This window comes from Chelonia mydas, chromosome 3 (genome assembly GCF_015237465.2).
Source record: "Chelonia mydas isolate rCheMyd1 chromosome 3, rCheMyd1.pri.v2, whole genome shotgun sequence".
NCBI classification, from domain to species: Eukaryota; Metazoa; Chordata; order Testudines; family Cheloniidae; genus Chelonia; species Chelonia mydas.
Genome location: NC_057851.1, coordinates 57858113 through 57879609, shown reverse-complemented (window position 1 = coordinate 57879609; position 21497 = coordinate 57858113). Strand labels below are relative to the sequence as shown.

Here is a 21497-nt window from a genome sequence, read left to right as displayed (position 1 = left end):
CATAAAAACTGTCACAGGCAAGTAGAATCTAGAGTTGAAATAGGATAAATCCAAAGGGATGCTTAACATCACTTCATCCTTGTCCCAGACATGCAGGAAGAAAGACAATTAGGCTGCGACTTTAATAACTTGTCTCATTGCTGGCAAGTTCCTAGATAGTTTGTACAGTGCAGCCCATGAGCCCTTCCTTAATCGCTCTCACCTGATGGAGGGCTGCCATCAGCCCCCAACCCTTCCACAGCTGGTCCCAGCCCATCGTTGGGACCCCTTCACCAAGTACCAGAGTGAAGGGGCTGGACAAAAGGGGTTGTGTTCTTGCTGTACCAGGTATCAGGAGCCCCAGTCCCATTCCTCAGCTGGTTTAGGAGATGCCTTTCTCTAAATCCACTTCCAGCTTATCAGGGACCTAGACCCTGTGTGGAACAAATCCTTGCACTGGACACATGCCACAAGGAGCACCAGTCATTTTGCTTGGCTGCCTTACACCAGTCCCACCTGGGTTCCCAGATAGTTAACAATTTCCTCCATAACAGCCAACAATATATCTGCTCCCTGCTCAGGAAGGTGTACCTCATTGTCCCTGAATAACTACGGTACCAAATACAATAGTTTTGGATGAGTAATTATGGATCCTCCCCATTCCTGATGATTCACACACCTTCTGGCCTTGTCAACCGAGAGAAGGCTGGTGGCTCCCCATTATACCATTCTGTTGCAGCATTTCAGACCAGTCAGCATCAGACCCCGGATCTGGATTTTCCCTAAATATCTCTGTGCCCTGATGATTACATCACCCTCTTACAAAATCCCTAATCAACTAATGAACTATAATCATTTCAGGTGGCTGCTTCCTGACTGCAAAGAGTGTAAAACAGGCATCAGCTGGTCCCAGAGCACATCCCTCCTGCCACGTCAACTCCGATTTGCCTTGCCTCGCCAGTGAGGCCCAGCTGTGGACCTCCAGGGGAACTGACTGCCTCCCTGTGGGTCCCAACGCATAATATTGTGCCCACAGATCCAAACACCAAGTCTCATGATCTGCTCCATGTCACCTTCCCCTCCATCCATGCCAACTCAGAACTTCATCCCAGCAATGGACTTCCAGGGGGAAACAGCCACCCACCTTTGAGCCAAATGCATACTATTGTGTCTGCACATCCAGTCATCAACTCCTGTGACGTGTTCACATGATTCTGAAGGAAGGGACAAACAGGGAGAGTTTAGCACATATAAACCACTCAACTGTTTTCCTCTACAGGGACCTCCAAACCCTTCTATGCATTTGGATGCTGCCAATGACAGGCATAATAAGTTGGACTCTTATTCTAAGCTACGTTCAGGATGTAACCACTCCAATGCTGAATGAATGGGATCCCAATTCACCAGCAAAATCTCAACATTATGCGCTCCTTGACATCACCACAAAATGAAATGTCCTCTTCTGAGGTAACTCCCTTTCCCATGAAGAAAGGGTGGTCTTAACACTCAGCCTGTCTGTATTGCTTGGACTGGGCGACTCTGCTAGTACTATAACTCACCTGGTCATCCCTTAATTGATTTCCTGACACTCAATCAGTGTGTCAAGTGACCGTTACTCATCTACAATATTTCTTTTCCTTCATAAAGGCCTTTCTGCCTTTTTTTTTTTTTTTTTACATTTTTCTACACATGGTCAACTTTTCCCACTTAAACTGCAAGTATTGGGTTAAAAGAAAGAGATACCAGACAAATTTCAACATGGAATGTATTTATTTTGTGTAACTTTCAGTACATCATTAAGAGATCAGTTTAGGTAAACTACTTGAAAAATATTTTTAAACAACAAAAACAAAAAAAGAGGGTGCAAGTGCAAAAAGAAAAATAGAATCTCATCAACGGAAAGAAAAGGATGTATTTAATGACTTGATAAAATTCTAGGTAGATCCATATTCTTGGGTCACGTGATCAGGAATACAGCCTGGTATGTGTGTTTATTTCTTTTTATTTACTAACATGCTACATGTGAAAAGTGCCAGCTACTCTGGACACCAGGTTTGTTTTGGTTTTTAAATCAAACACATAGAACAGAGCCAATGTTTTCTATTCATTTTCCTGTTGAAGTGTCAGGTCAGGTTCAAATTACTCCTTACTGCCAGATATCAGGAGCAGCATTAGCCAACACTGTATTCTCCATATGACAATGAGGCTAACTCCATATCACCAATGAGATAACTAAGCGTCTAATTTAGCAATCAGCTAATGCAAAGGACTGGTAAGCAGCTGATTGTGGTCTTAACCCCAACCTTGATTCTGATTTGAGAATGACTTCTGCTGTACTAACAGGCTCAGCTACCAGCAGCCACTTCCAGCCGAGACCTTTACTGGAATGCATGCTATCATGTCAAAATTGGAAAATTGCAAACTTTAGAAATTTTTCACTGGCTCAAATTAAGACAAGAGCAAGTACCGAGAGCAATAGGAAGAGATGGGAAATGTGTCAGATGATAACATCCAGCCACCAGCTGCTTCCATTTTGACTAAAGTAAGAAAGATTTCTTGGTTCTTATCTCAGACCCATTGCCATGATATCTGAGTGACTTACAAATATACTCTGACATAAGAAGCTTAAATATGCCATACTGTATAATAAAGGCTAATTTCCTCCCGATGTATAACCATAGTTACTACTGAGGGAAGTTATGGGTATGCATCAAGAGAACACTTTTAAATGTGTTAATATCAGGAATAAATTGTATTTTTTAAACTCTTTATAATGTACCAAAAATATCATGAGACTATACATAACTAGACAATAACTAAAATTCAGATAGAAAAAGAAGAGCGTGAGCATCTGAGCTCCAAGACAGTTCAAAACTTCCTTAAATGTGCCTATTAAATGCTCCAGTTTCTTATAATGTTTAGGATTTCCAAGAATATGGTGACTGTAGGCTCTGAAATTCTGGTCCGAATTCAGCAATGTACTGAAACAAGTGCCTAACTTCAACCACACAAGCAGTACCACTGAATTCATGTAGTTGAATATATGCATGTGATGGAATAAATTGCTGAATTGGGGCCTCATGTATGCATCCTTCATACTGCAGTCAATAATTACTGCTTAAGTAAAGTGTCAGGTGTGGGAAGAAAAAGGACATTTTGAGAGCCTGACCAATGCCACCACATGACCCAAGAGCGATGCGATACTTACCTTGAAAGAAAACACACACTGACATTTTCAATGTTCAGTTCAGAGACACTGTCAATCACTTGTGTAGTGGATTCATAAATAAATAACTAGTTCTTTACTAAAAGATTTTCACACTTATTACAACTTGGAGTGTATTTCTGAGAACAGACTGACTGTGGCATGCACACAATCTCTACTCTGACAGTTAGGAAGTGTTCTCATCACTTTTTCTTACTGCACTGTACAGTGTGTGTGTGTGTGTGTGTGTAAACTGAAGGATGTAAGCTTTGTTCTTCACTACCGGAAGAGAGAATATTTTGCTTTCAAATGATACCTATTTAATTTTAACTAGAAGGCATCAAACTATATCTATATTTTTCCACTTTCTAGCACTGAGATATAAATATCAAGTTTTAATCTGTTGATATAGGGCCAGCATTAGGAACACCCAGATAAATAAATAAAAGGCAGTTTTCATGGTGTGAAATGGATAATTCCTATACACAAGCATTTTACTTGTGAAGCAAGGGCATTATTACATAAAGGTGGAAACCCTGAAGGGAGATGAAGTACAAAGAAATCAGAGTGATTGAAGGAAAAGTTTGTTATTACAGTTGACCAAAAAAATTTAGCCATTTGAAGTAGCCTACTGTAATTAGACACTCCAGTGCGGCGTTGCTGAGCAAGACTCTGATACCATCTAACAGAAGTAACCATCTGTGTGCACGGATTAAAGTAAAAAGGATCTCTTAAAATTCAGACCTCTGTATTATAATTATGCCATGCTACTATTTAAAAAAAGAACAAAAAGGAAAAAAAAAACACATTTCCCTTATGCTTTCCTTTAATCTTAAATGTATCTAAAGAGATATCTTAGACAATTTTTGCATCATGTATTTAAATTACACTACCTGGGTAATTTAACTATCGAAGGACTCCTAACAAAGTTTTGTCAGAAAAAATATAATTGGTGTTTGCAAGAAATCGGTATTAAAAAAAAAATTGAGAGAGAAATGCAAGCCTAAATGTGCAGCACATCCGTTGAGTCCCTCCATTATTACACAATCCTTCAAATACATATGTGCTCTTCTCAAAACATATAAAAGAACAATGTCAGTTAAACTAAGAGACAAGGTAAGAAATCAAAGATTTCCCATAAGTTTCTCAAAAAGTCAGTACATACAGATGTTGAGCAGCTTTCAGATCAGGACATAAAATGTCTTTGATCATATAGAAGTACTGTACACTCCAACTTCTCTGGAGAAGAAGTTGAAGCTAAGGCCTCACAATTGCAGTTATAAGATACATTGTACCCTCTTCACTAGACCATCCTTGAAAGGTTACTATTTTGCATGTTCTGAAGAGGATTTTATAAAAAGGAAGTTGTAATAGGGTACATACTAGGATAAACTCCAAGCACAATAGTGGTATTTTACAGTGTTAGCATTATAACCGAAACTTTTGAGAAGGATGCAGCATATAAAGAAAATGCAACAAACATACTTGACTGAAACTTCTGCGAGGTCCACAGAATTAGTGAGTTCACTACACAAATTAAACATCAAAAGTACAAATTAAACTCCCATGATTAATAAAATCTGTTCACTTTAAATTAAACATCTCTAACACAATTACAGAATGTTTAAATCCTCCGTTGCATAGAGGAACTCTTCCCTTTATATCATAGTAAGGGTTCTCAACTCTAATATCAATGTGCAAGGTGACTATTTTAATAAGCTTTGCAACATAGCTGTTGCATACGTAGGACGAGCTTGTCGGCTCTTAATTGCATTTTGAAGATATTGGATGCCTCCACAGCGCTCCCAAATCTCTTCAAACTGTCTCGGCAAAATTTCAGCACCACGCTTTCGAGTTAAGCCAGTCTCTTCAAGATTTAGTTCACACATCTCCATATCATCCTTCCCTGAAATGGTTAATACAAAATTGGTTTTATAAAACCATTTACATGGTTCAAGATCCCATTAACAAAAATTACACATCTGCTTTGTTCCCCCCCATGTGTATCTTGCTTTTAAGAGACAATGTTTTACTGTAGTTTACAAACATACATACATTAGTGCTATGAGACCAGTTTGATAGATTGAAGAGACTGAAGTTCTCCTACCCATTAAATAAGTATAGCATGGACAGCTGCAGTATAGGCTAATACTGCATGTTGCAACTGACATGCAAATGTGCTTCAAAAGTGAATAGGATAGACGTTGCAGGGGTTGTCAAGAGTTCTCAGCCTCCAGGTCTTTTCTGCTGAGATCACTGACAAGAATGGTTTTTGAAATGTGGGCACCCTGTCCACTAGGAAATTACTAATCAGTTTGTTTCACATAAGCGACTGAAATGCTACTGAATTATCATTATTAAGCTTGTTCAGATCTGAACAAGTGACCCAGAAGTTAAAAGGTTTTGTGTAACACTTCCAAAAGCTGAATCAGCCAGTCTCCCACACTAAACATTTAAAATGACATTTGTCAACTGGTATTACCTATATGTACATTTAATCCAAATACATGGAGAATGCAGCTAAACAATTTTTGTTTTTTTTTACTGTGCCAGGAGGGACATTAAACAGTGTACCCATAGGAAACGTGTGTGTGTGTGTATACATATATATATATATAAATATATATGTATGTGTGCACATACATACATACATACATACACACACACACACACACTTAATACATGAAAGAGGCACCAGGTAGATATTTCTATAATAATTAAAAATACTATTACTTCTAATTAGCATAGAGAGAACAAACTTAGGTGCTTGGAACTGCACCCTGACCGTAAGACAATACACAAGTCACCTGGGAAGGGTCTTCACTAGGGCCTTATTTATACTACCGGGGCAAGTCAACCTAAGTTACACTATTCCAGCTACGTGAATAACGTAGCGGGAGTCGACGTAGTTTTAGGTTGACTTACTGCGGTGTCTACACCGCACTGGGTCGATGGGAGACGCTTTCGCGTCGACTTACCTTACTCTTCTCATTCTGGTGGAATACCGGAGTCGATCAGAGAGCGTTCTGCGGACGATTAAGACCCACTAAATTGACCCCCGCTGCATCAATTGCAGCAGCACGATCCCCGGTAAGGAATATTTCAACACAAAGAGAGGAATGTCTAACTGATCGCTTTTTTGGGGTCAGGAAATAATTTTCTCCTGGGTCAGGTTTGCAGAGACCCCGTGGGGGGGGGGGGTTCACCTTCCCCTGCAGCATGGGGCATGGGTCGCTTGCAGGATTAAACTAGTGTTAATGGTGAATTCTATGTAACTTGAAGTCTTTAAATCATGATCTCACGACTTCAATAACTCAGGCTAAGGTTAGAGATCTATTACAGGAGTGGGATGGTGAGGTTCTGTGGCCTGCAATGTACAGAAAGTCAGACTAGATGATCATGATAGTCCCTTCTGACCTTAAAATCTATGAGCCAATAAAAGTATCCTCTGGGCCATGAACAGTAAATGAAAGGGCAGCAGACTGAGGCTAGGTGGTGAGAGAAAGGATCTCCCACAAGTCCAGGAAACATTTATAAACACATTGTTAAATATATAAATATTCAAAATTGTAGATAAATGCGTTTATGCCCTAATTTCTGACTTTTTAAAATTATCCTACTATTATAAACTATTTTTCATAATGGAATGATATATTGCTTAAGTCTCTCCCTACCCACAACTGCTGTCACTGCTACTTAAAATCAGATAAATAAAGCAGTGACCATGCACTATTTCTTAGATCACTTTATGTCTTTATCTTTGGTTTTGATGTTGTTTTGGTCCAGAGGTTATTGGAATCTGTACCAAGCCTCTCACAGCTACAATATAAATATCAGCACTGAATATTTTCTATACTTGAGTTTTTCTTTTCAAAAATTAAGAGAATATACCAACCTGCTACAAGCAGAATAGGTGGCTTGTCAGGATGAAGTTCCATTTGTCGAGCAATCCAAGGCCCATCAAAATGTGCACACCACCAACCTTTCTTCTTGTTCTGAGGATCTTTATACTGGTCTACTGGGCGAATGAAGGGAATGCGGAAGTAACGCTGTTGTCTGTTTATTTCAATCTCCTGTTGCCTGGCAGGCAACTGAGCTGTTGGGTTCTGTTGAGCTATTTACAGAAAACAGAGTTACAACTGCAGATAAAACAGCAAAAGCAGCCCTTCCCCCCAAACGCCTTCTTTTTCATGTGCAAAAAACTGAAATATTTCGTCATTAAATAATGTATTAATTACATTAAATCAATGCTAAAAAGCAAATTAGCTAAAACCACGTGACTCAAAATTTACCCTCCTGCATTTTCACAGTTAGCGCTCTTGCAATGGTAGTGACTTGGGAAGAGTTAGCGTTGGCCTACTTGGTAATTTGCAGCACAATGGTGTCTGGCCTTGAGCTCATCTATACAATGGGGTGGTTAAAAAGCCACTAGGGTTAGAGTAATACTGAAGATATACTGTTTTTCATCCAACCCTTTACCCACATAAAAGCAAATTATTAAGCAGCAACTAGTCTATATTATAGTCTCTCTCTCCACAAAATCAAGTTATACCACAGACAAGCAATTTTAGATATGAAAGGCTAATGTAATATTGTAATATCTAAAGAAAGATGTTCTTTTGATAACAGAAAAATCTTGTAATATCATTAAAGACATATAACGTGTTAACAGAAATGCTGATTAATGTCCATTTATTACAAAACACTCACCAAAAATTGCTTTCTGAAATGTGCATTGAACTTACAAATTAGAACTACTTTCTGAGACTCTCAGGGCTTGTCTCCACTTACCAGGGGATATACACGCAGCGATTGAGCCACCAGAGATCGATTTAGCGGGTCTAATGAAGACCCGCTAAATTGAACACTGATCTCTCTCCTGTTGACCCAGCGCGGTGTAGATACTACAATAAGTCGACCTAAGGTACATCGACTCCAGCTAGGTCATTCATGTAGCTGGAGTTGCGTAACTTAGGTCGACTTAGTACTGTAATGTAGACCTGCCCTCAAAAAGTATTTACTGTATGTCATTAAAATCAGCTCAGTTGAACAAAAATTTACAGGAGACAAGCATATTTTTAGGCAACTCGTTTCATGTTTAAGAAGTTCTGAAAGCAAGACCGATGCTTCTAAATAGCAACCTTCATATTAATAGATATTAGTCACCTATTAAGTAGCAAATCTATACTGGAACTTTAATAAAATTAAAAATTGGCAGACACATTTAATGTATATATTTCTGCAGTTTCATAAACAAGACATTAGTGAAGAGAATAGCAAGCCGCACTTGCTATTTCTTCCATTAGTAAGGGACTAGAATGGTTCATTAAAGTGTAGAAAGCAACATCTGAAAAAAGGCCTGAAATGTAAATGTTAGTGCCTGAAAATTATACAGAAAACAAGAATTTTTCATGTCTACATAAGAAAAACAAGAAAAGATTTTCTACAGATCAGGTTTTTAGTAATGTTTATTACATATGAGTTATCTGTGGATACCACTTTTATACACTAACATTGATAAAACATGTTCCATATGAAAGAATAAAATTTTGTATTTATTTATATTAAACTGCATAGAACTTCATGAATCTTTGTGAATTGCCTAAATGTGCATCACAACACACTGAAGACATGCTACTGTAAAACACATCTCTGCATTACAACAGCAATCAGTAGGTCTTATTTCTATCCTTTTGCACATTTACGTAAATCTAAAGGATAAAAATTCTAAGCAGTCAGCTCAGCCTTCACTTTTCAGTGCTAGATATTTTGAAACATACAGAACTACTCCATTTTAAAAAAGAAGCCAGCACCCTAACGTTAGTTTTTGTTCTAAGAGAACAGCTGCTATATTAAGTTGATTGCAGAGTTTTGCTACAGTAGAAAAATGTGTACAAATATAATAAAAAGGGTAGAATTAAAATAGCACAGCATTTCTTGAAATAAAAAATGAGATTAACCTACACCAATTAACCTACATCAAAAAGGTGTTTTTCCCAACATGTAGGATCTCATTATGAAAAGAAATCCAAAAATATACAACCATTAGAGAAACCAAGTGCGTGAGGTAAAATCTTTAATTGGACCAACTTCTGTTGGTGAGAGAGACATGCTTTCAAGCTATACAGGGCTGTGGTGATGGAATACATATAGCCATTAAGTGTCCACATCTTGAGTTAATGTTTTTTGTGGTCAGTGAATTAATATTTTTGATTGGTATACTTCGATTCTACATACAAACATAGCAAAACGCTGTTCAACTGAAGTTAGTATAGAGCTTACAAATGTTCCTATTCATTAAAGTTATCTTAACCATCTCCCCACTTACTTGAGTTGTTGAAAACTGGTGCAAAATCTGTAAACAAATATTCCATATTGAAGGAAACATAACAACGTTGACGCTGTTAAAGTTAAACTTTACGAAATACTGAAAATGTATCACCAAACCAGGTGACAAATGGAGAGTCCACTTGTAATGGAAATGTGGGTGCTGAGGTAATTCTCTGCCTTTCTGTGCTATTTATTGACATGAAGAAAATGTTTTCTTGTATTATGTTTCACAAATCTATGGTTGCTTATACTCTAACTAGGATATAAAATTGAAATTGATTTTTCAGTGACTTATAGTCCCAGTCACAAAAAACAAATGAACAAAAAACAGTGGTACAGGTATACTCAGCACAGATTGCAAGGATACATCTTTGTTAGTTATTTCATGTGATACCTTTAATAAACTTTTGACATTTTTACATGGAAAGAAAAATGATTCTTTAATTTGCCACAGTTCTGTTGATATCTAGGAAAGAGAAAGGCAGCTCCATTTTTTTTGGCACTGTAAAACCCACTAATTCTAATCCCTTCTCTGAACCAGTGCTCATTGAACATGTTCTATTTCTCATGCCCACTGACATCTAATTACAGGACAGTTTGCATAAAACTACAATATATTAGTGAGTGGATAAAAACAGAAATATGTCATTTGAATCATGTATTCAGTGACATCTAAAAGAATTATAGCACAAGCATCCAAGAAATCAGGTAAGTAATTATTCACTATAGTGATGATTAGTTATAATACATGGAATTGAAATGTTCATTTAGTGTAATTACTTACAATAATAAGAATTTACTGTGACACTAATATGAATTTCTGAAGGTCAGTATCAATAGCAATGATCCGACTTTTATAAAGAAATATAATGCCACATTTTAAGAAGATGAAGGAAAAAAACTATAATGAAAAACTAGAGTTGCTATAAAATTGATTGCTATGTGGTTTATTCACTCAGATACAATACAAATGTGGGTCTCCCACAGAGAGCCATAAGAGTTGCATACATACATCCAAAGTGACTGCACTGGCGCCTCCTTGTGGCAGATGTTCAGTGAAGGTACTCCACAGGGAGGGCAGCCAGTGACCAGATAAATGGCCTGGTAAAGGACTTAAAAGGAGGTACTGGATAAAGGAACAGAACGGGGGAGGGGGTTCGGGGATTCCTATGAATGGTATGTCAGGGAGCCAACCCCCCACCTCATTCTCATAGCCCTCTTTAACCCTCTTACGAGGCTGGTGGATGGTAAGGTTCAAGCCATGGGCTGGCTGGGGGACCTGGATGGAAACAAAGCGGGGCTGGTGGAAGCCCCGGAAAATTGATTTGAATAAGCATGGATTTGCCTGCACTGTACGCTTTATCTGCCGGGTAGTCCCAGACATCTATATAATAAAGTTGCGGCCTGATTAAAACCCATAACAAGTCTCCTGTCCTTCTTGCGGTATACCCAGACAAGTAGATCTGTGCTCTTTAATGCACATTATTCCCATTAACACCAAATAGTGTTATATGCACTCTCTGAAAATACACCTGTATCATCCATCTAATTCCTTAAAAGGCAAAAGCATTCATTCTCATTAGTGCAGTGTTTGAAATTTCACGTAGTGAACACCATTTATGAGACCAGCAGGGTGAGAGCCAGACTGTAAATCGTCCCATTTTCACACATTTTTAATATTAAAGTTTATTGAACAGAAGTTAAACTGTAAAAAAGTTTAAGCTGTTGGTTAAAATGAACCAGCAGGGAACACAAGCAGTTGCTGGATAAACAAAGGTTAAAAAAAATCTTGTCTTCAATATGTTTTATGTCATGCTTATTCTGAAAACAATCATACCATGGAGCAGCCACGAGCTAAAATTGTCTGCTTTTTTATTAGTATTGCAGCAAGCCAATTTTTTTTTTTTTTTTTTTTTTTTTACAGCCACTGTTGGTTCAGGTACAGCAGGTTGACTATAAGAATATTTAGAATCTCTGATTTGGTCTATCTTTGATAATGCCTACCAGAATTCTGATAATATCTACCAGAATATCTGGCAGAATTCAGAGGGAGGGTTTTCTGCTAACAATAACCTGATTCCTAAATAACCTAAGAAAGTTTTGTGTGTGTTATAGGATGTAGCTGAAGTAGCCTGTAATACAGCTTTTACAAAGAGTGCTCTTCATCAGCTAAGCCTTAAGTATCTTTCTGCCCAGTGGTTAACTTCTAACAAACTGCCAGCACACAAAATACCAAATTTAAAACGATTTCCAACTTATAACAAATGTGAATTAGTAGATATGATTGTTCAGAAAATAATTATTCTGGTTAACTTATACTGGATCTTATGAGTAACACCGTATCTTAACTGCAAACTATTTGTCTTAAAATCAGTTTAAAAAGTATTTTACCTGCTTTCATACAAACATATTTAAACAAAATCACCCTTTTCTTCAACATAACAGAGAAAAATATTTTAAAAAATAATCTGCTTGTTTATTCTAGAAACATTTCACTTGAAATTTTTTCCCTATTTATTAAAAAAAAACAAAAACAAAACTTCTCTCACCATAGTCAGTGACTGATTTTGGAGCACGCTGTTCTGTTTCTGTATTACGTTTCTTATTCTTGGATTTCCATGCATGATACACTTTTAGTCGTCTGTGAAACTCTTCTCTGCAAGCTGCCAATAGTTCAATATCTGTCTCAAAAACAGCAGGGAAGGAAAGAGTGCAAAAAATCAGATGACAAACCTATTTACAAAATATGTTATATATATTAGTTACATAATTTTAGAGCAAGTTACAACATAACAGTATTTCGTACAATGCAAGTCAATTGAAAGCTTGTAACAAGTGAGAGACAATGCACAAGCACCACAATATGGACCTCTGGCATTCCTGATTGCAGCAGGACTGACAGATACAAGCAGACTAGGCAATATCTTTAATACCAGCCATACATTACTGGGTAATAAGTTTGTGTGTGTCAGTCTCTGATAAACTCCCACTCATGTGAAAGTCACACACCACACTTATCAGTTCAGCTGAGGTGGAATGAGCAAGGGAGGAGGAGGAGGAATGGCAAGGGAATGGCTTCACATCACGCTTGAAGGTGGATCCAAATGCTGGTGAGACCCTCTTCACTGTCCCTTGCTTGCATATTCTTCTCCTTACTAAAGTCCAGGGGCAAGATCACCACCTATGCTCTGGCCCCTTTGTGATGTGTAAAAAGGCCTAGTGGCATAAAGGGAATCTAAAAGACCCATATTCAGCCATAGAGCATTCCCCTGGTGCAGGATCTGTGGAAGACAGCTGTAAGACTGACTCCCAAGGACTCCCTTGCAAGTACTGGCAGAGGAGGTATACTGCAATGTGGGAGTGGCGAGAAGAGAAACGTAAAGATTCACAGCTGGATTTTCTAGTGTCTTTCCCCAGTACCCACAGGGTCCAAGCATCCTTCTCCTTCTCCCTCTCCTCACACTGGAAGCCGAATGCAGTGGACAGCCTGGAAGGTTTTTTTCTCTTTTCTGGAGGTAGGGACGGCCTAGCAGCAGCTGACTGGCTGCCAGGTTTGGAACAGTCATCTAGAGTATTGATTTTCAATTTCCTTTCTTTGCCTATTAATTACTACAAGCAGAACTTACTTCATTCCTGCCAACCATACAGGGAACTAGCTTGCTGAGAAAACACTCGGCAGCCTGGCTACTCAATCAAGGCCTGGACTTTTTCCTTTAAACAGAGATGGTTACTTTTGCCAAATTATCTGGCCCACACAGACAATAGATGGTAGAACGATACCAAATGCATGTCACTGGTCACCTAAGAGGATTTGAACTGGGTTCACCAGAGGTGAACAGCTAAGTGCATTAACCCACTGCACGCCCTAGTCTGCAGCCAACAGTGTCTTAATCCAAAAGCTCAAAAATTATAAAAGAAAAGGCTCAAATTTAAGGCTAATTCAGTGGTTTAAAAACAAATCTTGAGAATGGATAGATTTCTATCTAAGATATCCGAGGAGGAATGAGGCATCTGACAGATACATCCATTAGCCTCAAGACGGATATCTTTTCCAAGATATAAACCAATTGTTCATAATTGACACAAGGTAACAATTATAATACAATATAAAGGAATATTACAGATTATCGGGCTGGTGGAGGGGGTTAGCCTTGTTAGTCTGTATCCAGAAAATGATGCATCTGAAGAATGCCCAAATAAATCTGTTAGTCTTTAAGGTGCCACCAGACTCCTTGTTATTACAAATTAGTTCATCTCTTCATGATACTGAAAATATCTAAGTATTATATAGATAAGATGTAACTTCTGAGAAAATTAAGCAAATACTAATTTGATCAGCTACAATGTCAACACATCTAGATTGTGTTTTAAATTAACTCATTATGTTCCTTTTAGTTTTGGTGAAGGCAAGAAATTACAGTTATAAACTTAGAAGATCTTACAAATTCAGGGTAAAACCACATGTATTTAGTTCCATTTCACTGAAATATAAATTATTTTTAAACAATGTCATTAAGAATTTATAGCAAGTTACTCCTGACTGAAGTGTATTAATTTCACAGATACAACTATGAATATAACAGGTAACATAATAGCATCTGTTTCCTCAAAGGGAAATAGCATATTTGCTCTCTCCTTTGGAGAAAAGTCATTCAAGTTAGTTTTTCATCTGAGACTAAATTAGTGAGTTCAAAATTCTGTCCTGGTGAAAGAGGAGATAGATTTATTGTACTATTGGAACACAATCCCCCTCAGTCCCAAGCAAACATAAACTTACCACAGGAAGTATTGATTGTATCACGAAGTTCTGCATATTTCCACTTACTAAGATCATGCTTCTTAGTGCCAGCCGCAGCTTTTGTGGCTTGAACTACAGGGCCCCTACAGTTATAACAATAATAACCAATAAACAATCATAATAATGTTCAATGTACAGAAAGGAAAGGAGAGTGAGAAGAAATATTAGAGACAACAGGATAAGCAGATTGCGCAATCATCTCTATGCAATACGCATTACATTGAAAAACATTATATGTTCTAAGAGCTGAATGCAAAAAAGACAAAATAAAATTCACCTCATAACTTCCAGCAGCATAATATATCTTTATTGTAACATATTGGCATTATTAAAAAGAAACTCCAGTTGGAGTATAATTTAGATCCAAAATCTGACTTACCTAAAATATATATTTTGTATGTACTTTGTATTCTAAATGTTCAATTTGCTCATTTGCAAAGAGATTAAAACAAACTAGAAGTTAATATGTAAGTGTGGCTTGCTGAAAACAAGGCTGTGTGTATTCCACTACTCTTTTTGCAGCAGCTTTTAACTATAAACTGTTCCCAGAACTACATATAGTCCTGAGGACATCAGTAATAGTGATGCAGAATAAAGGCAGTAAACAACAACAGCAAAGTAAATTTTAAGTTCCACTAGCAAAACAAGGGTGAGGGAAAATGACAAAGTAGAAAAGAACAAAATTTAAAGGGAAACACCTTACACTGTCTAAAAACACAGAGAATAAATAAAATAATCAATGTTTCATCCAAAACTCCCAATGTAATAGAAGAAATAAAATTAATTCTAAATTAAAGTAACTGTAAAGTGTCTCACTTATTCACAAAAAATCAGCATTAAGTAACGTGGATGGAAAGGCCATGAGACACCACCATTCACAGAACAAAGGCTGAAAGGCATAGGACCCCATGGTAATTATGAAAGTTAGGACTAACTACATCAGGCCCAGACAAATGATAAAATGACCTAACTTGATACTTTGATGATTTTTCAAATATATCAGTCTTCACTGTAGTACATTCAAGGCAGACAAATTTAATATCCTATAATATACTACTGTCATTTGATTTTGAGCAACAATAATGCAGATAATATCTTTATTTTTCGCTCTTAGCAATTATGACTGAGGGATGAAAGCACTCTCTTCATATCTGTGATTATCCTGTGCATTAACAGGACTCAAATTGGGATTGCAGCATCACCATCCCTAATGAATGACGGAACATGTTGAATTGTTGCGTGATTTGAGATAACAGATACATGAGTTTGGTAGCCTCTACTAAAGACCAGGAATACGCCAGGAAGCAGACTAAATTATCTCAAACTCTGGGAGGATCCATTCTCCAGGCCAGGGGTTGAGGTTATTACCAGGGTAGCACATCACTAGATATAGGCATATCACTAAAAAAATGAACATAAGAAACAATATACCATGTTCTTTTTGTGCAACTTTGTATTGTAGTCATGTCTTTGCATGAGTACAATATCATTAGAATGCAAGTAGGTATATGTATATGACAGAAAGTTTACTTTTCTGTAAAGTACAGAGTGATATCTAGATATAGTCTCATTTTGTTTTTATGAAGTTACACAAGTTCTCCAAACTCCTAGAGTGTATTACACTTCTAAAATTATCAAGATATAATTATATTAATTTTAATATATTATGTAATTTATACAAAAACATATTAATCATGGAAGCTTATTCAGCTATAGGTGTTTGGACAACTTGTGTAACTTCACACTCACTCACGAGAGAGAGATTCTATTTGGGATTTCTCCAGTGACATGGGGCATCTAGTTGTGATAGTCCTTGGAGCAGACAGAATACTACATACACAAATAATCATCAAGGGGATAGAATAAAACCAGCTAATTTATACAAACATGCTTGTTAATAGCAACTCAAACAACTCCTCACATGTAAATGATTAACTCTGCAATTCCTTACTCTTTAAAGCAATCTCCAACCTGTTATGACCATTCTCATGTGCACTTACTGACTTGTAATGACAGCCCTCGATTACAAATATATTACTACACGTGTGACAAGTTCATACAGAAGTTATATTCTTCATCCACTAAACAATACAAAGTTGAAATACATTTTGAAAACATTTTCCTCCCTCTATAATTACAAGACACTAATATAAAATATGTATATAAAATCTCACCTGTGAAACAAATGACTAAATGGAAGACTACTTTTAAAAAATATTTTAATACACTGTTAAAATATCAGGAGTATGCCATTAAAGGATTGTTGTTAAATGTAATTTCCGCTACATGTCTAACCTTCCTGAACCATTAATTTGACAAATCCTGAGGATTTTCCTTATTTAGCAACATCATCCATCACTCCTAAGAATCCCCTACAGAGTTTAGATCAACAGAAGTAAGCCAGAAGGTCTCTGGTCAAACAAGTAATCTTTAAGAATGTTAATCCAATTGAATGGCTAAGCCTTTCTATTACAGTACTACTCTGTGCTGAGATCACCACTTTGTTTTTTTCTACTGGTTTTAAGTAGCCTGGAAGTAGTAAGAACAAGAACACCCACTTCATACTGTTAGTCTTCATTACTGTACTCACAATCCAAATAATGGGTATGGACCAAAATCAGAATGGCAGTTGATTATTAAAATTCAGTCTCAAAAAGGAGGTTACTTACCTGTAACTGGAGGTTCTTCAAGATGGCTGGTCCCTATCTGTATTCCACATGGGATATACACAAGTGCATTATGTGCCTGAGTCCAGAATTTCTTGCAAGCAGAATCCGTTGGCCTACATGTAGCTCTCCTGTGCTCTCTAATGAGGGCATAACGGACTGTGTGTGCTGATGTCTGTCCAGTTTCCCATTCTTACCACAATATAACCAATCTGCAGCTGAGGGGACAGTGGGTGGGTAGTGGAAATCAGATACGGACCACACATCTCGAAGAACCTCCAGTTCCAGATAAAATCCTCCATTTCTTCCCTGGGTGATGGTCCCTATGCGTGTTTCACACGTGGAAGATTAACAAGCAGTAAGCAAACAGATGGTGGGTGTGAGGAGGCAGAAGTGATAGCAGTCTGTAGTACTGCTGTCCCCACAGCTGTCTGCGCAGTTCATAACTGCACCAGGGGATAATGTCTTGTGAAGGTATGCAAAGAGCTGCAAGTAGCTCTCCTACACATCTCTCTAGTACGGGTATGTCTCGGAGATGCAGCTGAAGTAGCTGGTAGAATGAGCTTTTACCTCTTGGGAGGTTGTGGGTAGGAGGAGAATGCCAGCTAGTTGGTAACAAAGGGTAATATAACCCGAGATCCATTTCAAAAGTCTCTAAGCCAATACACGGTGATTTCTTGATTGCTCTGCAATGGAAACAAATAGTTTCAGTGTCTTTCTAATGTCCGTTGTTCTATGTGGTGTGACAAAGTTTCTGCTCTACCTTGGTGGGTCTTGAGCTTATTGGTGGATTGCTCGCCTTGGAGCTTCACGGCAGCCTTCATCTTGGCCGTTTTTCTGAATTCACAGTCCAGGTTGATGACTCCTGTGTCTGACCAGGAGCTGGGAGGATTTGGGGGGAACCCAGGCCCGCCCTCTACTCCGGGTTCCAGCCCAGGGCCCTGTGGAATGCAGCTGTCTAGAGTGCCTCCTGGAACAGCTGAGTGACAGCTACAATTCCCTGGCTACTTCCCCATGGCCTCCTCCCAACACCTTCTTTATCCTCACCATAGGACCTTCCTCCTGGTGTCAGATAATGCTTGTACACCTCAGTCCTCCAACATTCCGCGTTCTCACTCTCAGCTCCTAGTGCCTCTTGCTCCCAGCTCCTCACCACAAACGCACACCACAAACTGAAGTGAGCTCCTTTTTAAAACCCAGGTGCCCTGATTAGCCTGCCTTAATTGATTCTAGCAGCTTCTTGATTGGCTGCAGGTGTTCTAATCAGCCTGTCTTAATTGTCTCCAGAAGGTTCCTGATTGTTCTGGAACCTTCCCTGTTACCTTACCCAGGGAAAAGGGACCTACTCAGCCTGGGGCTAATATATCTGCCTTCTATTACTCTCCTATAGCCATCTGGCCTGACCCTGTCACAGTGGATAAAAAGCTAAAGTGCTCCAGATGTCCAGAAAATGCAGCCTTCTCTCCTCTTCCAAGGCACATGGCTTAGGAAAAACTACAGGTGAGTGGATGACCTGACTCATCTGAAACTCGGAAACTACTGTAGGTTTGAATCTCACGTGGGGGCGTAGCAAGATCTTTTCTTTATGGAATGTAGTTTATGGTGGGCCTGTCATAAGCACTCTCAGTTCATTGACTCTTCTGGCCGACGCTCTAGCTATCAAAAAGGCCACCTTCATGGAAGGATGGATCATAGAGCATGTGGCCAGTGACTCAGAGAGAGTCTTAGGGAGAGTGATGATAGAACAAAATTGAGATACCACTGAGGTGAAAACTTCACCAATGGTGGAAAGAATCTGAGAATCCACTCAGGGTGTGTGAACGATCTGAGAATCCACAGGAGGATGGAACACACTGATTGCAGCTAAATGCACCCACAGGGAACTGAATGCAAGATCCAAAGAGTTGAGGGTAAGGAGATATTCTAAGATATCAGAAATTCTGATGGAGTCTGGAACAAAATGAACATCAATGAGTCCAAGTGTAAAAATGCTTCCATTTAGTTGAGTAACAGCTTCTTGTAGAATCTTTGCTACTTTAGTTAAAGATGCATTTGACCCTTTTGGAACATGAGCATTCTATCACCAAAGTGCATCCAAACAACAGGCTCCAAGTTGCAGCTGCCTCAGACTGGGGGTTGTGACCTTGTCCCAGTACTATGTTAGAAGGTCCAGAAACATGGGGATGTTCATGCACTGAGAGCTTCATCAGATCCATGAACCAGAACTATCTTGGCCAGTTGAGTGTGATAAGGTTGACTTGAGCGCTAACTTAGTGGATCTTCCATACAACTTGTGGAATCAAAAGAACTGGAAGGAAGGCATACTTCAGGCGACCATTCCACGACATTAGGTGGGCATCTCCCAACAAGTCTTTGCCCAGGGTTGCTTTGGAGCAGTACAAAGGAAGCTTCCTTTTTGCCTGTGAGGCAAAAAGGTCCCAGGACAGCATTCCCCATTGAGTGAAGATGTCTTTGAGAACTGAATCATGAGTTTTCTATTTGTGATTCACAGAAAAAGTGTCTGCTCAGGCAGTCCACTAGGGAACTTTGCACCCTGGTAAGTATGCTGCTGATAGGGTCATGTGATGTTTGATGCACCAATTCCAGGTGGTTACTACCTCCATGCACAAAGAGATCTCGTTCCCCCCACTTGTTTATATAAAATACTGTTATCATATTGTCCGACATTATCTGAACATGTCTGGATTGGATGAGCAGGTGGAAGGCACTGCAGGTCCAACAGACTTCCCTGAGTTCTAGTAAGTTGATATGCATTCTGAACTCCTTGTGCCATATGATCATCCATGTGCACACTCCAACCCAAGAGGGAGGTGTCAGTAATGATGGTGGCTTCAGATATCAGTGTGAGGAAAGGGAACCCTACCCAAACATTCTCTGGTTTTGACCACTAGACAACAAAGCCTAACATCTTGGGCAGAATTGTGACCTTTTCATTTACGGTGCCTTTCTCTGGTGAGTATATGGAGAGAAGCCTGGCTTGTAGGCATCACAGATGTAGCCTGGAGAATGGTGTCATGTGTGTGCACAAAGCTATGTGGCCAAGGAGAGAAGGGCAAGTTCTTACTGATGTCCTGGGTGTGATAGCAATCTGGTGTATGAGTGTGCTCAAGGCCAGAAACCTTTCAAGAAGTAGATACACTTTTGCTATAGTTGAGTCTAACATTGCCCCTGTGAAGTATATGCACCTCATGGGGGTCAAAATGGATTTGTGAACACCCTGGGTGCTGTGGCCAGACTGAAGGGGAGGTCTCTGAATTGCTAATGGTCTTGGTAGAAGAGAAACTCAAGGAACCTTCTGTGGATCACATGGATATCTATATGAAAATATGCATCTTTCATGTCAAGAGCTGCAAACTATGCACTCTCCTCTAACGAGGGAATTATTGATGCCAAGGAGATCATGAGGAATTTTAGTTTTCAAAATAACTTGTTTAATTGACAAAGATTGAGAATTGGTCTCCATTCTGCATTCTTCTTGGGATCAGGAAGTAAGGAGAATAGAATACCTTCCCATGGTTTGAGAGGAATCCTTTTCTACGGCTCCCTTAAGAAGCAGGGAGCTAACCTTCTGTTGTAAAATCTCCTTGGGAGAGTGGTCCCTGAAGAGGAACCAGACAGGGCATTTGTGTGAAGGAGATATCAGAAACTCAACTAGATAGCCTCCACAGATAATGTCTACCCATTTATGTGTAGTGAGGGTGCTCCAGTCTTTGACAAACCGGGTAAAGTGGCCTCCAAACAATCTGGACAGGGGAATGAAGAGTATCAATAAAGGGACATGGGTCTTGACAGTCCCATCAAAAGAAAGGCTTCACCTAGGGATTAGAGTACAAACTGGCAGTGGATGTTGCAGAGGCTAGGTTCCTAGGTCTATACACCCTCTGTCTCTTGCCTGGTGGCTCCTGAGGAAGTTGATGATAAAAGCCTGAGGAATTGGTCTTGCCCTATACCACTGTCTATGATGCTTCCTCTTGTGGTATAAATGCCAAGCAAGTGAAGCGCTGTTCGAGTCTTTGAGGGAGTGGAGAGACTCATCCATTTTGTTGTGGAATACGTAGATAGTATCGAAGGGAAGATCTTGGATAGTACGCTGCAGCTCTATAGGGAAACCCAAGGATTGCAACCACAAGTCTCTCCTCATGACAATGGCCACAGCATCCCCCTCAATGTGGCATCTGCTACATTCACCAGAGTTGGAGTGAATTTCACCATCAATTTGCCCTCATCTACTAAGACCTGAAAGTGGGATCAATCCTCCGGAGTTTGTCCTTAAACTCTAGAAATCTAGCATAATTGATAAAATTATATTTGGATATGAGGGCCTAATAATTATCAAGATTCTGACCTGGAGGGAGGCAGAAGAGGGGGTATCCTTTGGGTGCTGTTGCTTAGACCGCTCTGTAGCCACATACACCACCAGCGAGTTTGGCAGGAGGTGAAAGAACAAGAACTCTCCCCACTTGGATGGGACACTGCAGTGCTTCTTGGTCCTCTTAGG

General features: G+C 39.1%; 1 protein-coding gene across 13 annotated transcripts in view; it reads right to left on the bottom strand.

Moving 5' to 3' along the window:
- Positions 1-1730: 1730 nt before the first annotated feature.
- The window catches only part of MYO6 (myosin VI), a 177374-nt gene continuing 157607 nt past the window's right edge, over positions 1731-21497 (bottom strand). For 8 of the 13 annotated variants that reach the window (XM_043542540.1, XM_043542545.1, XM_037894354.2 and 5 more), the window contains 5 exons: positions 14292-14395; positions 12064-12195; positions 9513-9539; positions 7080-7298; positions 1731-5090 (listed from right to left, as the gene is read on the bottom strand). In XM_043542540.1, coding sequence (XP_043398475.1) covers positions 4891-5090; positions 7080-7298; positions 9513-9539; positions 12064-12195; positions 14292-14395 — 682 coding nt within the window. In that variant the 3' untranslated portion in view covers positions 1731-4890. The remainder of the gene's footprint in view (positions 5091-7079; positions 7299-9512; positions 9540-12063; positions 12196-14291; positions 14396-21497) is intronic. The other 5 variants (XM_037894355.2, XM_043542542.1, XM_043542541.1 and 2 more) reach the window with 1 other exon arrangement.